At 50.4% G+C, this 18,389-nt stretch overlaps 3 protein-coding genes across 6 annotated transcripts in view; 2 read left to right on the forward strand and 1 right to left on the reverse strand.

The window, feature by feature from the left end:
• PRKDC (protein kinase, DNA-activated, catalytic subunit) overlaps positions 1–5,679 on the forward strand; it is an 87,317-nt gene extending 81,638 nt beyond the window's left edge. For 3 of the 4 annotated variants that reach the window (XM_082316540.1, XM_082316542.1, XM_082316543.1), the window contains 5 exons: positions 766–837; positions 923–1,124; positions 1,564–1,752; positions 2,335–2,474; positions 3,499–5,678. In XM_082316540.1, coding sequence (XP_082172666.1) covers positions 766–837; positions 923–1,124; positions 1,564–1,752; positions 2,335–2,474; positions 3,499–3,703 — 808 coding nt within the window. In that variant the 3' untranslated portion in view covers positions 3,704–5,678. Of the gene's footprint in view, positions 1–765; positions 838–922; positions 1,125–1,563; positions 1,753–2,334; positions 2,475–3,498 lie in introns of all 4 variants that reach the window. The other variant, XM_082316541.1, reaches the window with a different exon arrangement.
• Positions 5,680–12,628: 6,949 nt separating this feature from the next.
• On the forward strand, positions 12,629–14,150 carry CEBPD (CCAAT enhancer binding protein delta). The gene has a single exon (XM_082329117.1). The coding sequence runs from the start codon at positions 12,762–12,764 to the stop codon at positions 13,785–13,787; it is 1,026 nt and encodes a 341-aa protein (XP_082185243.1). The 5' UTR covers positions 12,629–12,761; the 3' UTR covers positions 13,788–14,150.
• A 2,056-nt stretch (positions 14,151–16,206) lies between these two features.
• Positions 16,207–18,389, reverse strand: part of SPIDR (scaffold protein involved in DNA repair) — a gene marked incomplete at its 3' end in the record, with an annotated part of 207,009 nt that continues 204,826 nt past the window's right edge. Inside the window, exon 20 of the mRNA XM_082337127.1 lies at positions 16,207–16,341. Within this exon, the coding sequence (XP_082193253.1) occupies positions 16,207–16,341 (135 nt within the window). The remainder of the gene's footprint in view (positions 16,342–18,389) is intronic.

An 18,389-nucleotide genomic window follows, 5' to 3' on the forward strand; every position in this document is an offset into this window, starting at 1 on the left:
TGATCAGCTCATAACCTGCTTAAGCAGGCTTCTTGCTTTTGAAGGGAAAACTCTGACTCGTTTATCTGAGTGTGTCTACGTTAACATTTTTATTCAGATCGAGAATGTGCTTTTAAAGTAAATTCCCAATCACCCCCACTCACCTCACGCTGGCTTGCATCGCAGAGCTGTCCCTGATGCACAACTCTGCTCCTTTCAGACGAAACTAGACTGCAAGGAGAGCGCCCAGCGCATTCCGGCTGCTCACGAGCGTTCAGTTCGCAGGACCAGACATGGGCTAGTCCGGAGCAGTTGCCCTCCCTCCCTCCCCAAATGCATGGGTGTCCTCAGCACCAACTGTTTAGTTCTGTTGCCTCCCCTTGTGCTGCACTACTTTCTAGTGTCAATATAGCCTCCGCATGCTGCTGGGAGATTTTGTTTGGGTTTTAGTTTCTCTGCTTGGAAGAGACTGTCCAGCTAGAAAGAGTGCAGTTGTATTGCTGTATTAAAACTTAACCCATTTACTTAATTTGAGGGAAATCAGACAAAACTAAATACTGTTTTGTATTAAGAAATGTCAGTCCTGGAAATAACTGCTTGGAAGAAAAGAGAAGGGGAGTGTTTTTAATATCACATAAAACTTTTGGGCAAGCTCTCTGTGTGGCTTGCTGTACTGTTTACTGGGGTAAGCAAAATGTGCTAATGCAGTCATGTACACATCTTAACTTTTAATGCCCAGTGGGCTGTTATTTCAATAGCTAACATTATTCTTCCATTAATTTGCAGAAATGCTAGCCGTATAGAAACAGTCAGGTCTTTCCAAAGTAGGGAAAGCAGTGTTCCAGAAGACCTACTGCGGTAAGTGCGCTGTTAATGACCGCGCGTTGTGAAATGAATGTTGGTGTTTTATCTGTATGCCACAAGTGACTTCTGTTTTGTTAAGGCGAGCCTTTGTGAAAATGAGTACATCTCCTGAAGCCTTCCTGTCTCTGCGGTCCCATTTTGCCAGCTCTCATGCACTGATGTGCATCAGCCACTGGATTCTTGGTATTGGAGACAGACATCTATCCAACTTCATGATTAACAAGGAGACAGGTGGCATGGTGGGAATAGACTTTGGATATGCGTTTGGCTCAGCTACACAGGTATTTGTTTTCTAATTAATTTGTTACAGCTTTTGCATTTAATATGTGCAATTACACTTGTATTCTCGGTACTAAATTTGATGCTCCTCATCTGCCATCGTTATGATGCAAAATAATCTTTACAAGTTACTTGTAGTTAATAGAATAAAATCTCTGTTTCCAGGTATTCTCAGAGAAGTAGGGAGCTATAGAGTTTCAGAGAGTCTATACCGTGGTGTTTTGTATAGTTCAGCCATGCTTTCAACCACTACTGCTCAATATTCATGAGTAGAGCTTTGATGTCACAACTCAGTCCTGTTCTACCGAGTTGCACATTATTTTCGGTTAAGTGACAAAGAGGGTTTCAAAGCTTAAAAAGACAAAAATATTTATTTCTAATCCTTCTGTTCCAAGGCTTCTTAATTGTTGTTTTCTTTTAACTGTCCTTCCCCTTGGCTAGTTTTTGGGCGTGCCAGAGTTGATGCCTTTTCGTCTGACTCGCCAGTTTGTTAATCTGATGATGCCAGTGAAAGAGTGGGGTCTCATTTATAGTGTGATGGTGCATGCTCTAAGGGCTTATCGTGCGGATCCAGATCTCCTCATCAGCACAATGGATGTATTTGTAAAAGAGCCTTCTTTGGACTGGAAGGTGGGATTTTTTTTCCTTTTTCTTCATGTGAAAATTCTTAAACTGTAGTAATGATAAAACTGAGCAAAAAGGAAGTATTTCTTGATGCTCACTCTCAGTGCTCCTTTTATCTTCCTTTGTTTTATTGAGTTCTCAGAGAAACTGCACTTAAAGGATTTAAAATGACAGAATTCTATACTGATGGACAAAGAATAGGAGCACATATCTGTGTTATCAGTGTACTGTGCTTTATCAGCATGATAATCGTAAAAATGTGGGTATCTCTTGATCACATTATGTCACTTATGGCAGCAGCATAAATATTTTCAACTTTCTGCATTGAGCCTCTTAAATTTACATAACAACACTATATATATCAAACTAATAATTACAGAGAAAAAATCTGAAACCAGTTGCACTTCAGTAACTCGAGTTGTAAATTAAATTTTAAGTCATAGGCAGGCTAGATATCATCTCACTACTTTGTCCTCCGTTGTATCTGCAGTTAAGAGTTACTGGCTTGACTTGCTATGATGTGGCGACTTAAAGGTCTTTTTAAGTATATGATTTATGATAAACAGGGCAAATTTGTTTTCTCTTTAGAACTTTGAACAAAGACAGCTGAAAAAAGGAGGCACATGGATTAAGGAAATAAACACATCTGAAGTAAACTGGTACCCTTTGCAAAAAGTCAGCTACGTCAAAAGAAAGCTTACGGGAGCCAATCCAGCAACAATCACTTGGTAAGATGCTCTCCTTTTGCTTTAAACTGCTCCACTAAGAGCTCTGGCAGTCTCCTCTGTCAGATTTTGCTCCCTTCAGACAGAACGGCAGCTAGGAAAAGAGGAGAGGCAGACAGGGCAAAATTTCAACAAACTTCCTCTCGGAATCATTTTGGTCCACATACAAGCTCTCTGCACCACCCCGCCAGCCAAAACACCAGATATCTCCCCATGAGTGTTCCTGCTCCAGCTTAGGCCTCCTGAGCAGTTTTACTTTTCCTGGCAACACGCGCATCCCCACCCTGTAAGCCTGCTTAACTTCTCACTCTTCAGACTGCTGTTCTTTATGTTCGTCTCCACAGCTTTTAGGCTAGGGGTAGTGTATAAATCGATATGCTTCTGCTGGACAGTTGCTTGAAATGGAACCTGAACCAGCTGTATGGGAGGCATGGAGGTAAGCTGCTTCCCAAAAACATCACGTTCAAATCTGATGGCATTCTCAGGTTATTTATGTCAGTCTAGTCAAGTCTGGCTCAAGCCAGAATGTCTTTAAAGTTCAGTTAAAGTACAATTAATCCCTTCCATCCTCTTTTAAAAAGACATTTTGGATTAATTAAAAAAAAAAAAAAAAAGCAAAGAAAGCAAGCCTGTTTTAAAACCATACAAATACTGAAAAGTGCAGGACTTGGGAGGAGTCCCTTTTGCGGTCAAGGCTGAACTGGAAAAGGCAGCAAAATACTTCTTGCAGACCCAAATCAGCAGGGCAGGTAAGGAGATAAGTTTGGATGTGAACTGCTTCATCCTTCTTTCAGTTAGGGACCTTTGACGGGATTGAAATATTCATGGTAAATATTCACTAGTAAAGGACACCTGAAATCACCAGTCTTCACTGGCCAAGCCTTCTACAGCTATCGAACAGTCTCCGCGTCTTGAAAAATAAAGCTGCGTGAATGGTGTTCAAGTACTGTTTCGTATTTTAAAACCCATCTCAGATTTTCTGCTTGTTTCTTTTAGTAAGAGCTTATTTTTGTGTTCTTAATTTTAGTGATGAACTACGCCTGGGCCATGAGAAGTCGCCTTCTTATAAGGATTTTGCAGCTGTGGCTCGTGGTCACGCTGATCATAATATCAGAGCCAAAGAGCCAGAGGACGGACTTTCAGAAGAGACCCAGGTGAGATGCCTGATCGATCAAGCGACAGACCCCAACGTTCTTGGCAGAGTTTGGGAAGGATGGGAACCCTGGATGTGAGGGACTGCTCTCTAAAGGCCCAGTCTGCCAGGAGGAGCGTCCCCCAACACACAGCTGCAACTTGATCAGAATTTTAAGGCCAAAAAGGAAGAAAACTCTTAATCACTTTTATCATCATCAGTTAACTTCACAAATATAGAAAATAATTTTTTTGTATTAAAGCTGTATTCAAACAGTGATTTTTTTTTTTTTTTTTTTTTTTCCCATTATTTTTCTTATATGTGGTTCTGCAACAAAGCAGCTTTGTCTTTGTGTTAAAATCCATGTGGAAAGAACTGGAGAGGCTATAGAGCTTAACGGCTAATTTGAAAGGCACTGAGACCACTCAGGGGAAAGCACAAATTCATACCCTGCGAACTTGCAGGCATCCTTGTAGTGCAAATCTGTGCTTTTGTCTTTTACACAGAGCTTGATGACAGTCAACTGAAACTGTTCGGCAGACATATGTTATTTGTAATTAAAACTAGAAAATTTTCATATCAAGAGAAACCGTGAAGGACATGGTAAAATTAAACAGAAAATGGCTTTTAGCTCTAGATAACACCTGAAGTATCTGGATGGTTATTTCATTACTGGATAATGAGAAAGTAATGATGAGACCCTGCCAGTTCGTTCCAGCAGATTGTTCTTTAGCGATTTGAGGTTACACTCTCTTATCTCTGTCCTTTAGAAGTCTGTACTCCTCATGTCGTGTTAATTTGTCTGGCCAAAGCCAAAAGTAGCCGCTGCCGACACAGGAGAGCGCTGGAAGCTTCTTGCCATGACTGCAGCGCTGGAAGTTGGGCCAGATGTGGCTCTCCCTCTCTGGCAGCCAGCGCTCAGGTAACCTTGGTGGCCAGTGCAGCGCAGCACAGGCGGCAAGGGGGAAGGAGAGTTCACTGAAGTATTACGGTTTTTATTACCCACAATTTGTTGTGGGAAGTAGTTTCCGTTGAGGCTTTTAGTAATTATAAAAGGTGTAATAAAAATTAAGTCTTTGCCCTTTCGCTGCCTCCAAGCTTTCCCTCCTGCCTCCGTGGCGATGGGGCAGTCCCGGTCTCCCTGAGGGCCGCGGCTGCTGCTGGCACCAGTCTCAAATGAATCTTTCAGCTGGAGAGCAGAGGGATCTGCCTCCTGGATACATCTCCACAAAAAGCTTGGGATGAGGAAGATTGCTCGCTGCAGCCTAATGAATAGGGAGGGAGCTTTGTGGTTTCAAATACTTTCCAGCAACAGTTACTGTTGGTTACCTTCCCTCTTACTAAATATGCTCAATTCTTTATGTCAGTAGTGTTACGAATCAAGAAATTCAGAGTCTTTTTATCAGATTTTATTAATTAAAAATATTGTTGGGCTGTATTTTTGTAGAGGAAACATCTATTTAAAAATAAACTTTCAGATGCATACCTCATTTCAAAAGTTAATTTAGGGCATTTGAATCACAGAAGACATCCACATTTACCCATTTATACAGATGATAATTAATGGACAGCGGTTTTTTCATAGGACTGTGATATAGTCTATTTTTATATACACCTTGTGTAAGATATCTTGGTGCATTTTGTTCTTTTAACCTCTAGTATCAATAAAGACGGCAGTGTTATGACTAAAGCTTGGTTAGGCTTTCACATTGTCACTCTACAAACACAATTTAGTTAAAGCGCAATAAAAAGCTACATGAAAAGGCGAGGGGACATTTGGAAATGAAGTGGCTAGTTGTACGAGGTGTTTAATTGCACTTTTGGCACATACCTCAGATATTTACTAGGTACTTTGACCTGTACTGCGGAGGACAAAGTTTAGGTTTATAGTTTAACGAGGCTCTTCTCGTAGGACTTTTGATACCTTCAGCAACAATAGATGTTTGTGTGCAGCAGGCCTGCCTCCAGCGCCAGCCAAGGCTGCCTTGGCCTTCGGGAAGGGGCCGGAGCAGGAACGCAGCCCGGCCCTTCCAGGGGCAGGGGACTGCGGTGAGCCCTGCCCCGCGCCCTCCTCTCCCTTCGGTCCATAGCGAAAGGTCCTCAGGCCGGGGGTGAAAGCCTTCAAGACAGGTGAAAGTAGCCCTGACAGCGCGAAAGAGCTTAGAACGTGTCTATGACACTTAAAATAGTTAAAAACTCAGTTTTGGCCCTAAAATAAGTGCTATAATTGGAAGCCTCAGCTACATCGGTCCTACTGGTGATGTATTTGCCAAGCTCAGGTGTCAGCACAAAGCTGCTGGGTTTTCATGAGCAGAAACACAACCTATGTGAAGCAAGTGGCATTGCCCTAACGGAGCTTTCCCTGTGCAGCTGAATGAGCCCGAAACCAGCCTCCAGCAGCTGTAAATCGCGGCTGCCCTCCCCAAGCCTGAGTGAAGGGTGCTGCTCTCAATAACACACAGCAGTGAAAGGGCAAGGCTGAAGCCAGCCCGTGAAGCAGCAAGGAAAGCACCGATGCAAGGAAAACCTCAAGTCGCTGGGCTCGGTGCTTTACGTGGCGGGTTTGTTCGGCTTCCAGAAAAAGAGTAAGATGATGTGCGGCTCAGAGTCGGAGACTGCTTCAGGTCTCATGATGCAAAACAAAATTTAGTAGCTATCCACAAGTACGGCAGAATATTTCCTTCTCAGATTAGATAACCAGATGTGCACTATATCTGGACGTTCATTAGTTGCATCTAAAAAGCTACGTAAACCATTAGCAGATATTCTCAGTAGGTTTTTCTCAGTGTGCAGAATAATGTTAACCTTTAAGCTAGTCCTTACCATCCCTGTCAATCTTAAAATTTCCCTGTAATTAAAAATAATAATACCGCTAAACACTGAGGAAAGCTCTGCAGCTGCAGCCCGCAGTCACCTCCTTTCCCAGCTGATCAAAAGGTTCCTGCGCGCTGCTTGTCGTGCCCGGGATTTTTCCTTCATCCCCACCATTGCCCCCCAATTTAAATGTCAGCTTGAGGTGTCTGTGGCTGAGATGTGGTACAGCACCTGCACACGTCTGGGCGCGGGAAGGAGCCTATGAGCTCGCCCCAAGGGCGATGAATTCGGCTCGTCTTCAGCCGGGGAATAAGGAGTTTCCTACAGCTCTTCTGGCCTCGCGCGGAAGGGTTTGCCCAGCCGCTTCCTGAAGTCAGTTAAGTGTCTGTGTTTAGAGACACTTCTCCCCAAACTTCACGTTTTTCAAAATCAGGGTGTTAAAATAAGGATTTGTTACCGCTGCTTGGAAACCATTTTTTTTCCCCCTCACAAGTACTGCAGATGAGGGTCTGCCGAATCACTTCATTAACACCGTGTGCCTCATTTGGAAATAACCCGGGGTTTAAAAATTTCATTTTTAAGCTATGCTGCTTGTACGAAATGGCACCTCTGCAGAAAGGTTGCACCCTGGCAGCCACCCACAGCACCGAATGGTGTCACTAGTCCCGTAGCAAAGCTACCAAATCCTACGTTAAACCAACAGTGTCCAGAATAGGGTGTTTAGGAGGTGTTTGTTGCAAAAGGTTTTGGGAAGGAGTGGCTGTAAGGGACTGGAAATGATTTGGTTACAGTTTCCACATTATTTACAGGGTTTTTTCGTTTACTTTTTTTTCCTTTTTGATGGGACAGGAGAGGGTAACACTCCCTCTACCTGTCCTTTAAACTCCCAGTAAATTACACTGTGCAAGGTTTCATTTGGTGAAGCAGAAGACGTAGCTGTGAATTTGATCTCACGACTCTTGTCCCTGCTGGAAAGTCATGCAAAACCTGTGTCAGGGAAAGGTTCAGCGCATCCACCAAAGAGCCCGAGACAACGGGGAGCGCAGGGTCTGAGGCGTTTCGCTGCTGCGGCACTTGGCCTTTCGGGAGCCCGGGTACGTGGAAGATTTAATTCAGCAGCTCAGCAGCCGCAGGTGCAGCTGAACAAACCCAGCCCAGGCCGGCACCGCCGGGGCTGAAACACCCGCAGGAAGTCAGAGCGCGGAGTTTAAAAGAGCTAAAAAGACAAATCCTGTCATTTACCGGCAGGTTCTTCAGCCGCTGACGGTGGGGTGGCCGCGGGCTGGATCAGTGCAATGAACTGACCCAAGCGAGAACAAGTGATGAGCAAACTCCTGTTACAGCGGTGCAAGAGACGGGGGAGGCGCGAGCCCTGGCGGAGGTGGGCCGAGGCGGTAGGGAGGGTCCGTCCAGGGTCACTGCGCTGGCCTACGAGAGCCGGCGGCGACCTCAGGGAGGTACTGTCCCTCCCTAGGAGTGCGTTGGCAGGCTTTTTGACTCTCCCCAAACAACTTGCACCTCCTCGTCTGCGTGTCCCATGCCCCGGTTCAGCCCCCAAGTGCCGTTCCTGGCTTCTAGCTGTGGAACGAAACGATGGCTGCAGTCCTGCTTCTTGTTGGAGGGGGAAGAAAACCAGGCAAACCTCCTTTCCCTCTTGTCAGCTGAGTCTTTGTCACCGTCCAACCGGCCCTTCCCTGTGAAACCCTGAGGTGCTTCCCCTGGACAAGGTGCCCCCCCGCAGTCCTGCTCCGCAGCCGCCTTACCCCAGCCCACGAATCCCCCAGGAGCCGGGTCCTGCTGGCGCTGCCTCAGCCCCGTGGCACCCCAAGAGCCGAGAAGGGCTCCGTGGGCTCCGCAGGATCCGCCCAGCCCCGCTGCCCCAAAACGTCCCGCAGCTCTGGCTGGGTTGCCAGAGGTGAGCACGCCGGGAGGAGGAGGGGGAGGGTTAAAGCCAGGCTGAAGCATTGCCCCATTTCCTCACCTTCCCTGGGTGGCCTGGCCCCCATTTGTCAGGAAAAACTAGGAAGAAATACAGTGGGATTTAACTCCTGTCCCTGGAGGGCTCGGAGTCCCGGTGCTTCTCTGGGATTCACAGCTGGCACTCCAGAGTAATTTAAAGTTTTGTATTTCTCTGCAAAGGTTTCTTAGAGAAAGGTTTCTTGTCCTTTCTCTGCAGGTGTAAATGCTCCTCTTCTCTGGATTTGGAGCAGGAACCTCAAACAGGTTTTAGAGAAAATATTCTGAAATTCAGATGCTCAAATGTTTCTTACTGCTGTTTAAAACTTACCGGAGCCCAGAGAGAGGCCACGATTCGGTGCCTCAGGTGCTCAGCAGGGCGGGTGAGGGAATCAAGGGCTTGTCTCTGCTTCACTCTCCATGAAATTATCTATGCAAATGGGAACAGATTCAGCTGCCGAGATGCCGGACAAATCCACCCCAGGACACAGTATGGTATGGATATAGTCCTGCCTTCAGCCCAGCGCTTTGCTAAGCGACAAGTATCGCTCACTCACCTGCTCCTGGGTGCTTTGCTGCAGGTGTAGCGCCATCCCAGGCCTTCACAGCTGCACGGCTGTATTGGGTTTGGTTTTACCCAAGGTTTGGGTAGTGGGGGGCTACAGGGGTGGCTTCTGTGAGAAGCTGCTAGAAGCCACCCCTGTGTCCAATAGAGCCAATGCCAGCCGGCTCCAAGACAGACCTGCCGCTGGCCAAGGCTGAGCCCATCAGTGATGGTGGTAGCGCCTCTGGGATAACAGACCTGAGAAGGGGGGGAAAAAACAAAGCTGTGCAACTGCAGCCGGAGAGAGGAGTGAGAATATAGGAGAGGAACAAGTCTACAGACAGCAAGGTCAGTGAAGAAGGAGGGGGACGAGGTGCTCCAGGCGCTGGAGCAGAGATTCCTCTGCAACCTGTGGTGAAGACCCCTGCAGCCCACGGAGGTTAACTGTGGAGCAGAGATCCACCTGCAGCCCACGGAGGACCCCACACTGGAGGGGCTGGATGTCCAAAGGAGGCTGTGACCCCATGGGAAGCCTGCGCTGGAGCAGGCTCCTGGCAGGACCTGTGGACCTGTGGAGAGAGGAGCCCACGCTGGAGCAGGTTTGCTGGCAGGACTTGCGACCCCATGGGGGACCCACGCTGGAGCAGTCTGTTCCTGAAGGACTGAGCCCCGTGGGAGGGACCCACGCTGCAGCAGTTCACGAAGAACTGCAGCTGTGGAAAAGACTCACGTTGGAGAAGTTCATGGAGGACTGTCACCCATAGGAGGGACCCTGCACTGGAGCAGGGAAAGAGTGTGAGGAGTCCTCCCCCTGAGGAGGAAGGGGTGGCAGAGACAACGTGTGATGAGCTGACCGCAACCCCCATTCCCTGTCCCCCTGCGCCGCTGGGGAGGAGGAGGTAGAGAAATCGGGGGGGAAGCTGAGCCCAGGAAGAAGGGAGGGGTGGGGGGAAGGTGTTTTAAGAGTTAGGGTTTTTTTCTCATTACCTTACTCTGACTTGATTGGTAATAAATTAAACTAATTTCCCCAAGCTGAGTCTGTTTTGCCTGTGATGGTAATTGGTGAATGATCTCACCCTGTCCTTATCTCGACCCATGAGCCTTTCGTTACATTTTCTCTCCCCTGTCCAGCTGAGGAGGGGAGTGATAGAGCGGCTTTGGTGGGCACCTGGCATCCAGCCAGGGTCACCCCACCACAGTGGCACGTGGAGGAACCCCCCGAAACGCCCTCCTGAAGTCACACATCTCAGTTAGGCTCAGCAACAAACGCAACCAACTCCCCTTCCAGGGAACAGCTCTCCCCGCTTGGTTTTGGGGGGGGACAGGTGGCGACAAGTCCAACCATGAGCTCTGAACACGCCTCCGGGTCCTGATGACACCGTAATAAAGCTGCACCCTCCACGCTGGTGTGACACGGGTGGCAGATACTGGGGCTCGCACAGGGCTCCCATGTTTACCAAGGGATTTTGGGAATCTAATTGCCATATGGCAGGGTGCCCAGTGGCAGCCGGGTGACCGGGCTATGCATCGCGTCTCTTTTTTGGGGCGACACATGATGGGCATTAAATGAGACTGCTCGGGCTGGCGCGGTTGCACACCAACACCGTCTGATGACCAGCGGCCCTCTGGGGCTAAGGACTGAAAGCATAACACAGTTCCACGGACAAGCAGTTAAACGACACACTTTCCAAGACAAATGAGGATTTTATGGCTACAACAGGTGAGATGTAGCACCTTCCAGCAACCCACAGACCCTGTGGGGGAGCGAGCGAGCGGGTGTCACTGCCTTGTGTTTCTGAACTCCCTTCCCAGGCTTCACGCGCCCACCTCTCTGCACGCCACGCAGAGAAAAAGGCGCAGGAGCACCGGGCGATGGCCGCGGCTCCCTGCCGGGCAGCCAGGCTGGGGCAGAGCTGTGCGCCGTGACTCTGCCCTGATGCTGGAGGGCTGGAAGTACCAACATGCAGAACTGGCTTTGGGCATATTATTTTTTGATGAAAAGGAAAAATTTTTGCATAAAAAAAAAAAAAGAAAAGCAACCACTTCTTGTGTCACTGTCAAGTTCAGTGCTTATTGCTCACGTAGATAGAGGCTGCACGATCCAACCCCTGATGAGTGAAGCAAATCAAGTTTATTTAAACACAACATCTCTGTGGGGTTAGCTGCAGCACCAGAGCCAAAAGCGAAGCCAAGCCCCTTCATGCGAAACCTTACCTGCCAGGCAGAGCGCACCTAGCCTGCTCCCACAAGCCTTCCCACGAGGAGTTTATGGCCAAAAGGCGAGCGTGTACCAGTCCTGTCCCAACTATTTATGTTAAAATACACACCCTTTGATAAACAGCTGCGTTTCACTGCAACAGCTGCGGTAGCGGCAGATGGAGCCCTGCCCGGAGCGAGGCAGCAGGCCCGGCCGCCCAAGGGCCAGCATGACCGGCACGTACCCACCGTCCCCAGAAAGCCACCGCCGAGAGGGGCACGGCTTCGTGCCAGCGGTGTCAGCTGAGCGCCGTGCCGAAAAGTCAGCGGCTGGGCTAGTCCTGCCGAAGCGTCATCGATCTAGCTGGGTCTTCTGGAAAAAAAAAAAAAAAAAAAAAAAAAAGAAATCTTAAAATAGACTTTTCTAAAGTGGTTCTGGTTTTTGTGTGTGTGTGTTTCTTCTGTAATTCGGTCAGTGGAGCACCTAGGGGTGAAGCCAGGGTTTTTAAAACTGTTTTATGTAACTGGAGAACGTAGCATTTCACATATTTGAAGTGAAAATGTTTTCCTTTCTTTGATACTTGCCAATTGAATAGTAGTAGTTTACCGGGTGCAAGGAGGGGGGAAAACGCATAGTTACTTACCGTAAGTTTTTAAGACAGGCTTAACGTCAGGCAGCCAGGGTGAAGCAGCTCAAGCTGCCTCCGAGACCCCTTTCCCACCGGAGCATCCTGCAAGGAGCAGCCCGAGCCGCCCCCCCATCACTGGAGGGGGGATTCGGACTCGGGTGAAGCTGCGGAAGGAGCGGAGCCTCGGGAGGGCGCTCGGGCGATGCACACGGACACGCGTGGGGCGGGCAGCATCTTCCCCGTGTGTGTGTGTGTGTGTGTGAGGGGATGCAGCGTGGTGGCGGGGGGGGGGGTGGGTGGTAAAATGAGCCTTTTCGGCCAGCTTTTCCGCTGGCCCCTCTGGAAATAAGCCGGGAAAATTAAGGCTCGAGTGTCGCAGGGGGGATGGGGGCAGGTACCGGCGTCGGGGCAGCGCTCGCCGGGGACGGGACGGTGCGGGGAGGGGGCAGGCGCCCTTTCGGGCGCCTGCCCCCTCCCCGCACCGTCCCGTCCCCCCGGGGGGGATCCACCCAGGACCGCGGCCACCCTCCACCGGGAGGTGGCAGCTCTCCGCGGCGGCAGCCCTGCCTCCGCGGCCGCGCACCCCACCCGCTCCCGCCCCCGGTTCCCCGGGGGTGCCGGGAACACTCGTTCCCCCGTCATTGGGGCAGGAGGCGGGGCCGAAGCCGTATAAGAAGAGACCGAGCGGTCGTTTCGCTCCCAGGTTCAGAGACGCCTTGTCCCATCCCCGCCTCCTATCGCACAGCACGGCGTGACCCCAGCCCGGATCGGCCCCTTCGGGGAGGCGAAGCGGCGGCGGGACGGCAGCAGCACCAGCAGTGGCAGCAGTACCAGTACCAGCAGTACCAGCAGTACCAGTACCAGCAGTACCACCACCAGCAGCAGCAGCAGCAGCAGCCCCGCTCCCCACCTGCCCGTGGCGGAGGCTGGAGCTGCGATCGTCGCGGAGCGGCGGCGCTTGGTGCCCGCGGCCCGGAGCCCCTGCGCCGCGGCCGTGCGGCGCCGCGTCCCGCTCGCCGATGAGCGCCGCCGCTCTCTACAGCCTGGACTCGCCGGCATGCTATAAGAGCTGGTGCCTGGAGCCCGCCAACTTCTACGACGCCAAGGTGGGCAGCGGCGGCGGGCCGGGTCCCGCCTGCAAGCCGGGGGGCCGCGGCGGCTGCGGGATGAGCGGCGAGGAGGCGGGGGGCGGCCTGGGGGGCAGCGGCACCAACCTGGCGGAGCTGAGCGCCGCCGCCCCGGCCATGTACGAGGACGAGAGCGCCATCGACTTCAGCTCCTACATTGACTCCATGTCGGCCGTGCCCAACCTGGAGCTGTGCAACGACGAGCTCTTCGCCGACCTCTTCAACAGCAACCACAAGCCCGAGCGGGGCGGGGACTACGGCGAGTACCTGCCGCCGGGCGGCGGCGCCGGCCGCGACCCCGCCAAGGACCTCGGCGCTGCCATGACCACCCTGCTGGGCGCCGAGCCCCGCACCGCCTCCTCCTCCTCCTCCTCTTCCTCCTCCTCCTCCTCCTCCTCCTCCCGCGGCGCCCTGAAGCAGGAGCCGGACTGGAGCGACAGCGACCTCTCCTCCTCGCTGCTGCCCTCGCAGATCGCCACCTGCGCCCAGACCATCATGAACCTGAGCGGGCAGCCCACGCCGCCCACCTCCCCCGAGCCGCCGGGCAGCAGCTCCCCCTCCAGCTGCAGCACCCGCTCCCCGGGCCCCGCCGGGGCCGCGTCGGGGCAGGGCGTCCCGCCGCCGCCGCCGGCCGCCGGCGGGAAGGAGCGGGGCGGCAAGAAGTGCGTGGACAGGTTTAGCCCCGAGTACCGGCAGCGCCGGGAGCGCAACAACATCGCCGTGCGGAAGAGCCGCGACAAGGCGAAGCGGCGCAACCAGGAGATGCAGCAGAAGCTGCTGGAGCTCTCGGCCGAGAACGAGAAGCTGCACAAGAAGATCGAGCAGCTCACCCGGGACTTGACCAGCCTCCGGCACTTCTTCAAGCAGCTGCCCAGCGCCTCCTTCCTGCAGCCCGGCTCGGGCACCGACTGCCGGTAACCGGGGGGGAGCGGGACGGAGCGACGGACTCCGGGAGACCGTGGATAAATACCTCAGAGGGCCGGGCCGAGCCGAGCCGAGCCGAGCCGAGCCGAGCCTGTGCCGGGCCGGGCCGCGGCGCCCCGGGCCGGGCCGGGCGCGGGGCGGAGGCGCGGGGCCGCGGCGGGACCTGCCGGCCTGCGGCCGCCGTCCCGGCCTTGGAGCGACGTGGGGCGACGGCTGGGTCTTTCACCACGAAACTTGCAAAAAAAAAAAAAAAAAAAAAAAGAAAGGAAAAAAGCTAAATATCTTCTTTTTTTTGTTTGTTTTTTTCTCCCCTTAAATTATTTTTGTAATGGTAGTTTTCGTCTTTTCTACATTTTACTCATACCGATGCAGCTATGGTACATCTGTTAAAATGATTCAAACCCCCATGTATTTTAGACAGTAGGATGAGAAAAAAAAAAAAAAAGACTGAGCATGCTCGACCTTTTATATCAATTTTTACAGCATTTCTAAGAATAAAAAAAAAAAAAAGCATTTTAAATCAACCCTGCTCTCGTTTGCTCTGTGTCGGGGAAGCGGCGGGGCAAGCGGCGCTCCCGGGGCTGCCGCCAGCTGCAGCGCTGGGGGGGGACACGGACACGGACACGGACGCGGGGGGGCTGCCCGCAGCTGAAACGGGGAGGTGAGGGGGGCGAGGGGGGGGCGAGGTGCACTGCTTTTGTTTTCTAAAGCAGCCGCAGGGGGCTGCAGCGGTGGGAGTAAGGGGGACTCCGCTTGGCCCCGGGAGCTGCCCGGCGGCGCGGGAATGCTGAGTCAGTGGCGGCCGCCGAGCGCTTGCAGGGCAAGGGGGGCTGCTGGTTGGCCAGGGCTCTTCCAGAAACGGTATTATATAAATAAGAATAAAAAAAGTATACATGCACACAAGAACACCGTTAGTTAAAATTGCTGTTAAAAAACCCTGGAAGCGGTTTCCGCTCCAGACAAGGCAACGCTGCGCCCACGCTAAGGCGCTGCCGAGCTGGAGCCCCCGGGGAGCCGAGGTGCTGCCCACAGGCGCCTCAGCCGCCGCTTTCACTGCTCGCTGCGAGCGAAAGTGCGAGATCTCTGAGCGAGCCAGTACGTTGCAACTGGTCCCAATCCTGCTAGCGCGCCCACGAAGATGACGGCACCCGTAGGGCGCTGGCGGAAAACCGGGCGGACGGGACGAGCACCGCCAGCAGCCGGGGCTGGGCAAGGGGAGATGGCGCCCCGTTTGAAGGGGCCACCCTGGTCGCGTCCAGGGCAGCACCCTCCACGCCAGCATCCTCCACGCCAGCATCCTCCACGCCGGAGTGGGCCGAGTCCCCTTCTTCCTTACAGGGAGGCAGGTAGGAGACTGAAAGACGTGGAGGATGGGGGGAAAAAGGGGGATTCAAAAGCTGGGTCATGCCTTCAGCACTCGTGACGTATAGAAGACTTTCCACTATCGGCCTCAGCCGCAGGCACAATTCGGTGTAGCAACAGGTTCGCTGTTCCTTTTCCGCTGGGTAATCGCGTACCGGACCTGCGCAAAGCCATTCATTCCTCCTCCTCCGACCTGTACAGGTTTTTTAAATACCGTGAAAGGCAAAGGGGAAAAATCTAATCTCTGACTGAACTCTTACATTAATTCTTGCATCTCAAACAATGCACACGTAGGAAAAATTCGATATTATTTATCTATCTGATCTGTAATCCAGGTCTCTGTACAGCCAGGGTGACGATAGCGATGCGGCCTACAAAGCAGTTCGCTCATTACCCATAGCAGAAACTGTATAAGGAAACACCCGCTTTGTGGGAAGCTCCAGATAACACGGTACTTCTATGCTTAGAGACCAATTAGCCGTAAACCATTAACTTTATATATGCTTGACACTTCAAAATATAAGCTTTGTTCAAATCTCCGTCCTTACAACGTTTATTGCAAGGTGATAACAAACGTTACAACTCAGAATTCGCGCACAACGCGGTGTTTTACAGCCGGCGGTAGGTCTGGAATCCGCTGATAAAACTCAGCTTAGACCCACGTTCACTGCCTATAGCAAGGTATTTATTTCACAAATATCGGTAAAATATTTTCCATCAACACATAATAAATACAGTACGATAAAAAAAGTTCACAAGCATTCAAAACTTCCCGAACAAGGTGCTTTACGTACATCAACAGCAAACACGCCAGAGAACTGTATTCTTAAATTCTGAACTGATCCAAAAAAGAAGAGTTCAGAAAGTTGAACAGCCGATCTGTTTTTTTATAGAGAGATTTTTTCAGTGTTAGCACAATGTGCTTTGTAAATCACAGTTTTAATAAACTTATCTTAATACTTATCGCACTTGCATTACACATTATCTGTGGCACTAGTTAACAGATAACCACATGGCAAAGTCCACAGATTCTCTAGTAGCTGACTGGAGTTCAGCTCTGTCTTGCTGCCGCTTCCAGAAGAGCAATTTCCTCCAGCGCGACGCAGTTGGGGTGGCTGGTTACGGAGTGGACGTAGCAGTTCAGTAACCCCACCTCCTTTCCCAGCACGCTCTGCACCTCATAACTCTGCAGTGATAAAAGCATGTTGATTAAAACAAACAGTCCTGGACATTCTGTTCTAAGCAGCATTCGGCTGGGAAGATGCAGGGTGTAAGGTCCTCTTCCAACAGACAGGTTTTTTTAAGGACTCAAAAAGAAAGGTGCATTAGAACTGATGGAAAGAATGAATACATGAGATTTTCAATAACTAGATCTCACTCCTGCTTAAAGTCCTGCTTCCTTACCAGGCTTTTAAAAATTATCTGTTTAAAAGAAAAAAAAAAAAAAAACCACTGTGACTTTTACAATTTTGCTAAAGCATAACCTACCTGTGCTCCCTTTCTCTAGCTTCCTGACACTCCTAGGATTTCACATGTGCTAGCAATGTGTATGTACGTACCATCTATCAATTACCTTAGCTAACAGATCCACTAAAGGAAAAAATATTTTGTAACTCTTTTTACTCCCCCTCTCCCCCCTTTTAACTCGGTGTTGTACCGTGCCTCCTTTACGATCACCAGCAGCTACAGAGTCCCTTCGGTTTCACGAGCCGACTGGCAGCTTACCCGCACGAGTTGTGCCTGAGCGAATTTGTAGACTGTATTCTGCGTGGAGGAGAGGGGTGCGAGGCTGGACGACCTCTCCAGGGAGGCAGCAGGTGAGCAGAAGAACTGGTAACACCGACAGGTGATCCCTCGCTTGAAAGGGTATCATCTCAGATGGCAGGCTGACGTCCATTTCTTTCCCCAGTGGGACTTGCCTCTGACCAGCCTCTGACCATGCCCCCCGCTTTCATCTGGGCTCTGCAGTTGTACAGGTACGTGATACCCACCTCTATGGCCTGGTTCAAGGTATAAACAACCCTTTTCTTTTTTTTCCCCTAGATTATTTTTACCCCAGACCGGTTCTGCAGTCCGATTCACGATGCAGCTGCACAAACAGCTATACTGGTGTAACAAGAAGGGCTACCACAAGGTAAGGAACAAGCGGCCAGGGCCAGCGACGGCTAAAACCAACCTCCCTGCCAGAAGAAATGATTACAAAGCTGCACCCTTAGAAACTTTAGCAGCGCTGGCAAAAAAATGCCACCTCAAGTGGTATTTCTTGTGATTAATCTTTGTTGAGATGTGCTGCTTTTTAAAATGCAGCGGTTCAGAGATGGAAACGCTTACGAAAAAAAAGGAAAAACTTATCCCTGCATTTCAGCTAGGAGAAAAAAAAATGTTTCTAAGTTGCCAGACTTCTAAATACTATCATTATAAAAACTGAAACATGAAAAAGAAGTTGTTTGAATTCTAATAACTTGAAAAAGAACTACGTTTTGTAACCAAACCGGATGCATCCTGTAAAACTTAGCAAGACTTAACTGCTATTAAAAGAGCAAGCATATTTTGGGAATTTCTTTTATCTCTTTGCTTAAATGAAATATACACCCTCCAGCATAAGAAAAATGATTTACAATTTCAGAGAAATGTTCCACTTTAAAAATTATCCATAAATCCCATTAAAACCATGGAGCACGTAATAGCAAAACGCTAGAAGACTGTCTAAGATAGGGAAAGCAAAATGAGCCCAGTACATGTCACCTAACTGAAGATACTTAACCGGGATGATTAAACAAGACGACGAGCTGATCTTTGCTCCCTTCCACGTGCAATGGAGATGGGGGGGGATGTCGGGATCCTAATTGGACTTAATCACCCTCTGAAGGTGCCGCTCCTTCGCTGCTGACCGTCCGGCAGCCAATGCCAGCCAGGCACCTACCCGGGTGCCTCCCTCACCTGCGATAAATCTGGGTCACTGTGCCAAATGTCAGGGTTCTTCTGATATCTCAGATTAAAGGAATAACTACTTCACGATTACATAAACTGTACTTTAGCCCATGGATCCCCGTGGCTTACACGTTTCATTCATACAATTATATATATATATCTTGCATATTTTATATATATATATCTTGCATATTATATATATATATCTTGCATGCGTTTTGCAAATTTCTCTACTATTACCACCTGCCAGTAATTTCATGGTTGTGCTATTAGAAAGTAGTTGCGGTTTATAGGATTTAGAAG

The sequence above is a fragment of the Platalea leucorodia genome, assembly GCF_965183815.1.
Source record: "Platalea leucorodia genome assembly, chromosome: 1".
In the NCBI taxonomy this organism is placed as follows: domain Eukaryota; kingdom Metazoa; phylum Chordata; class Aves; order Pelecaniformes; family Threskiornithidae; genus Platalea; species Platalea leucorodia.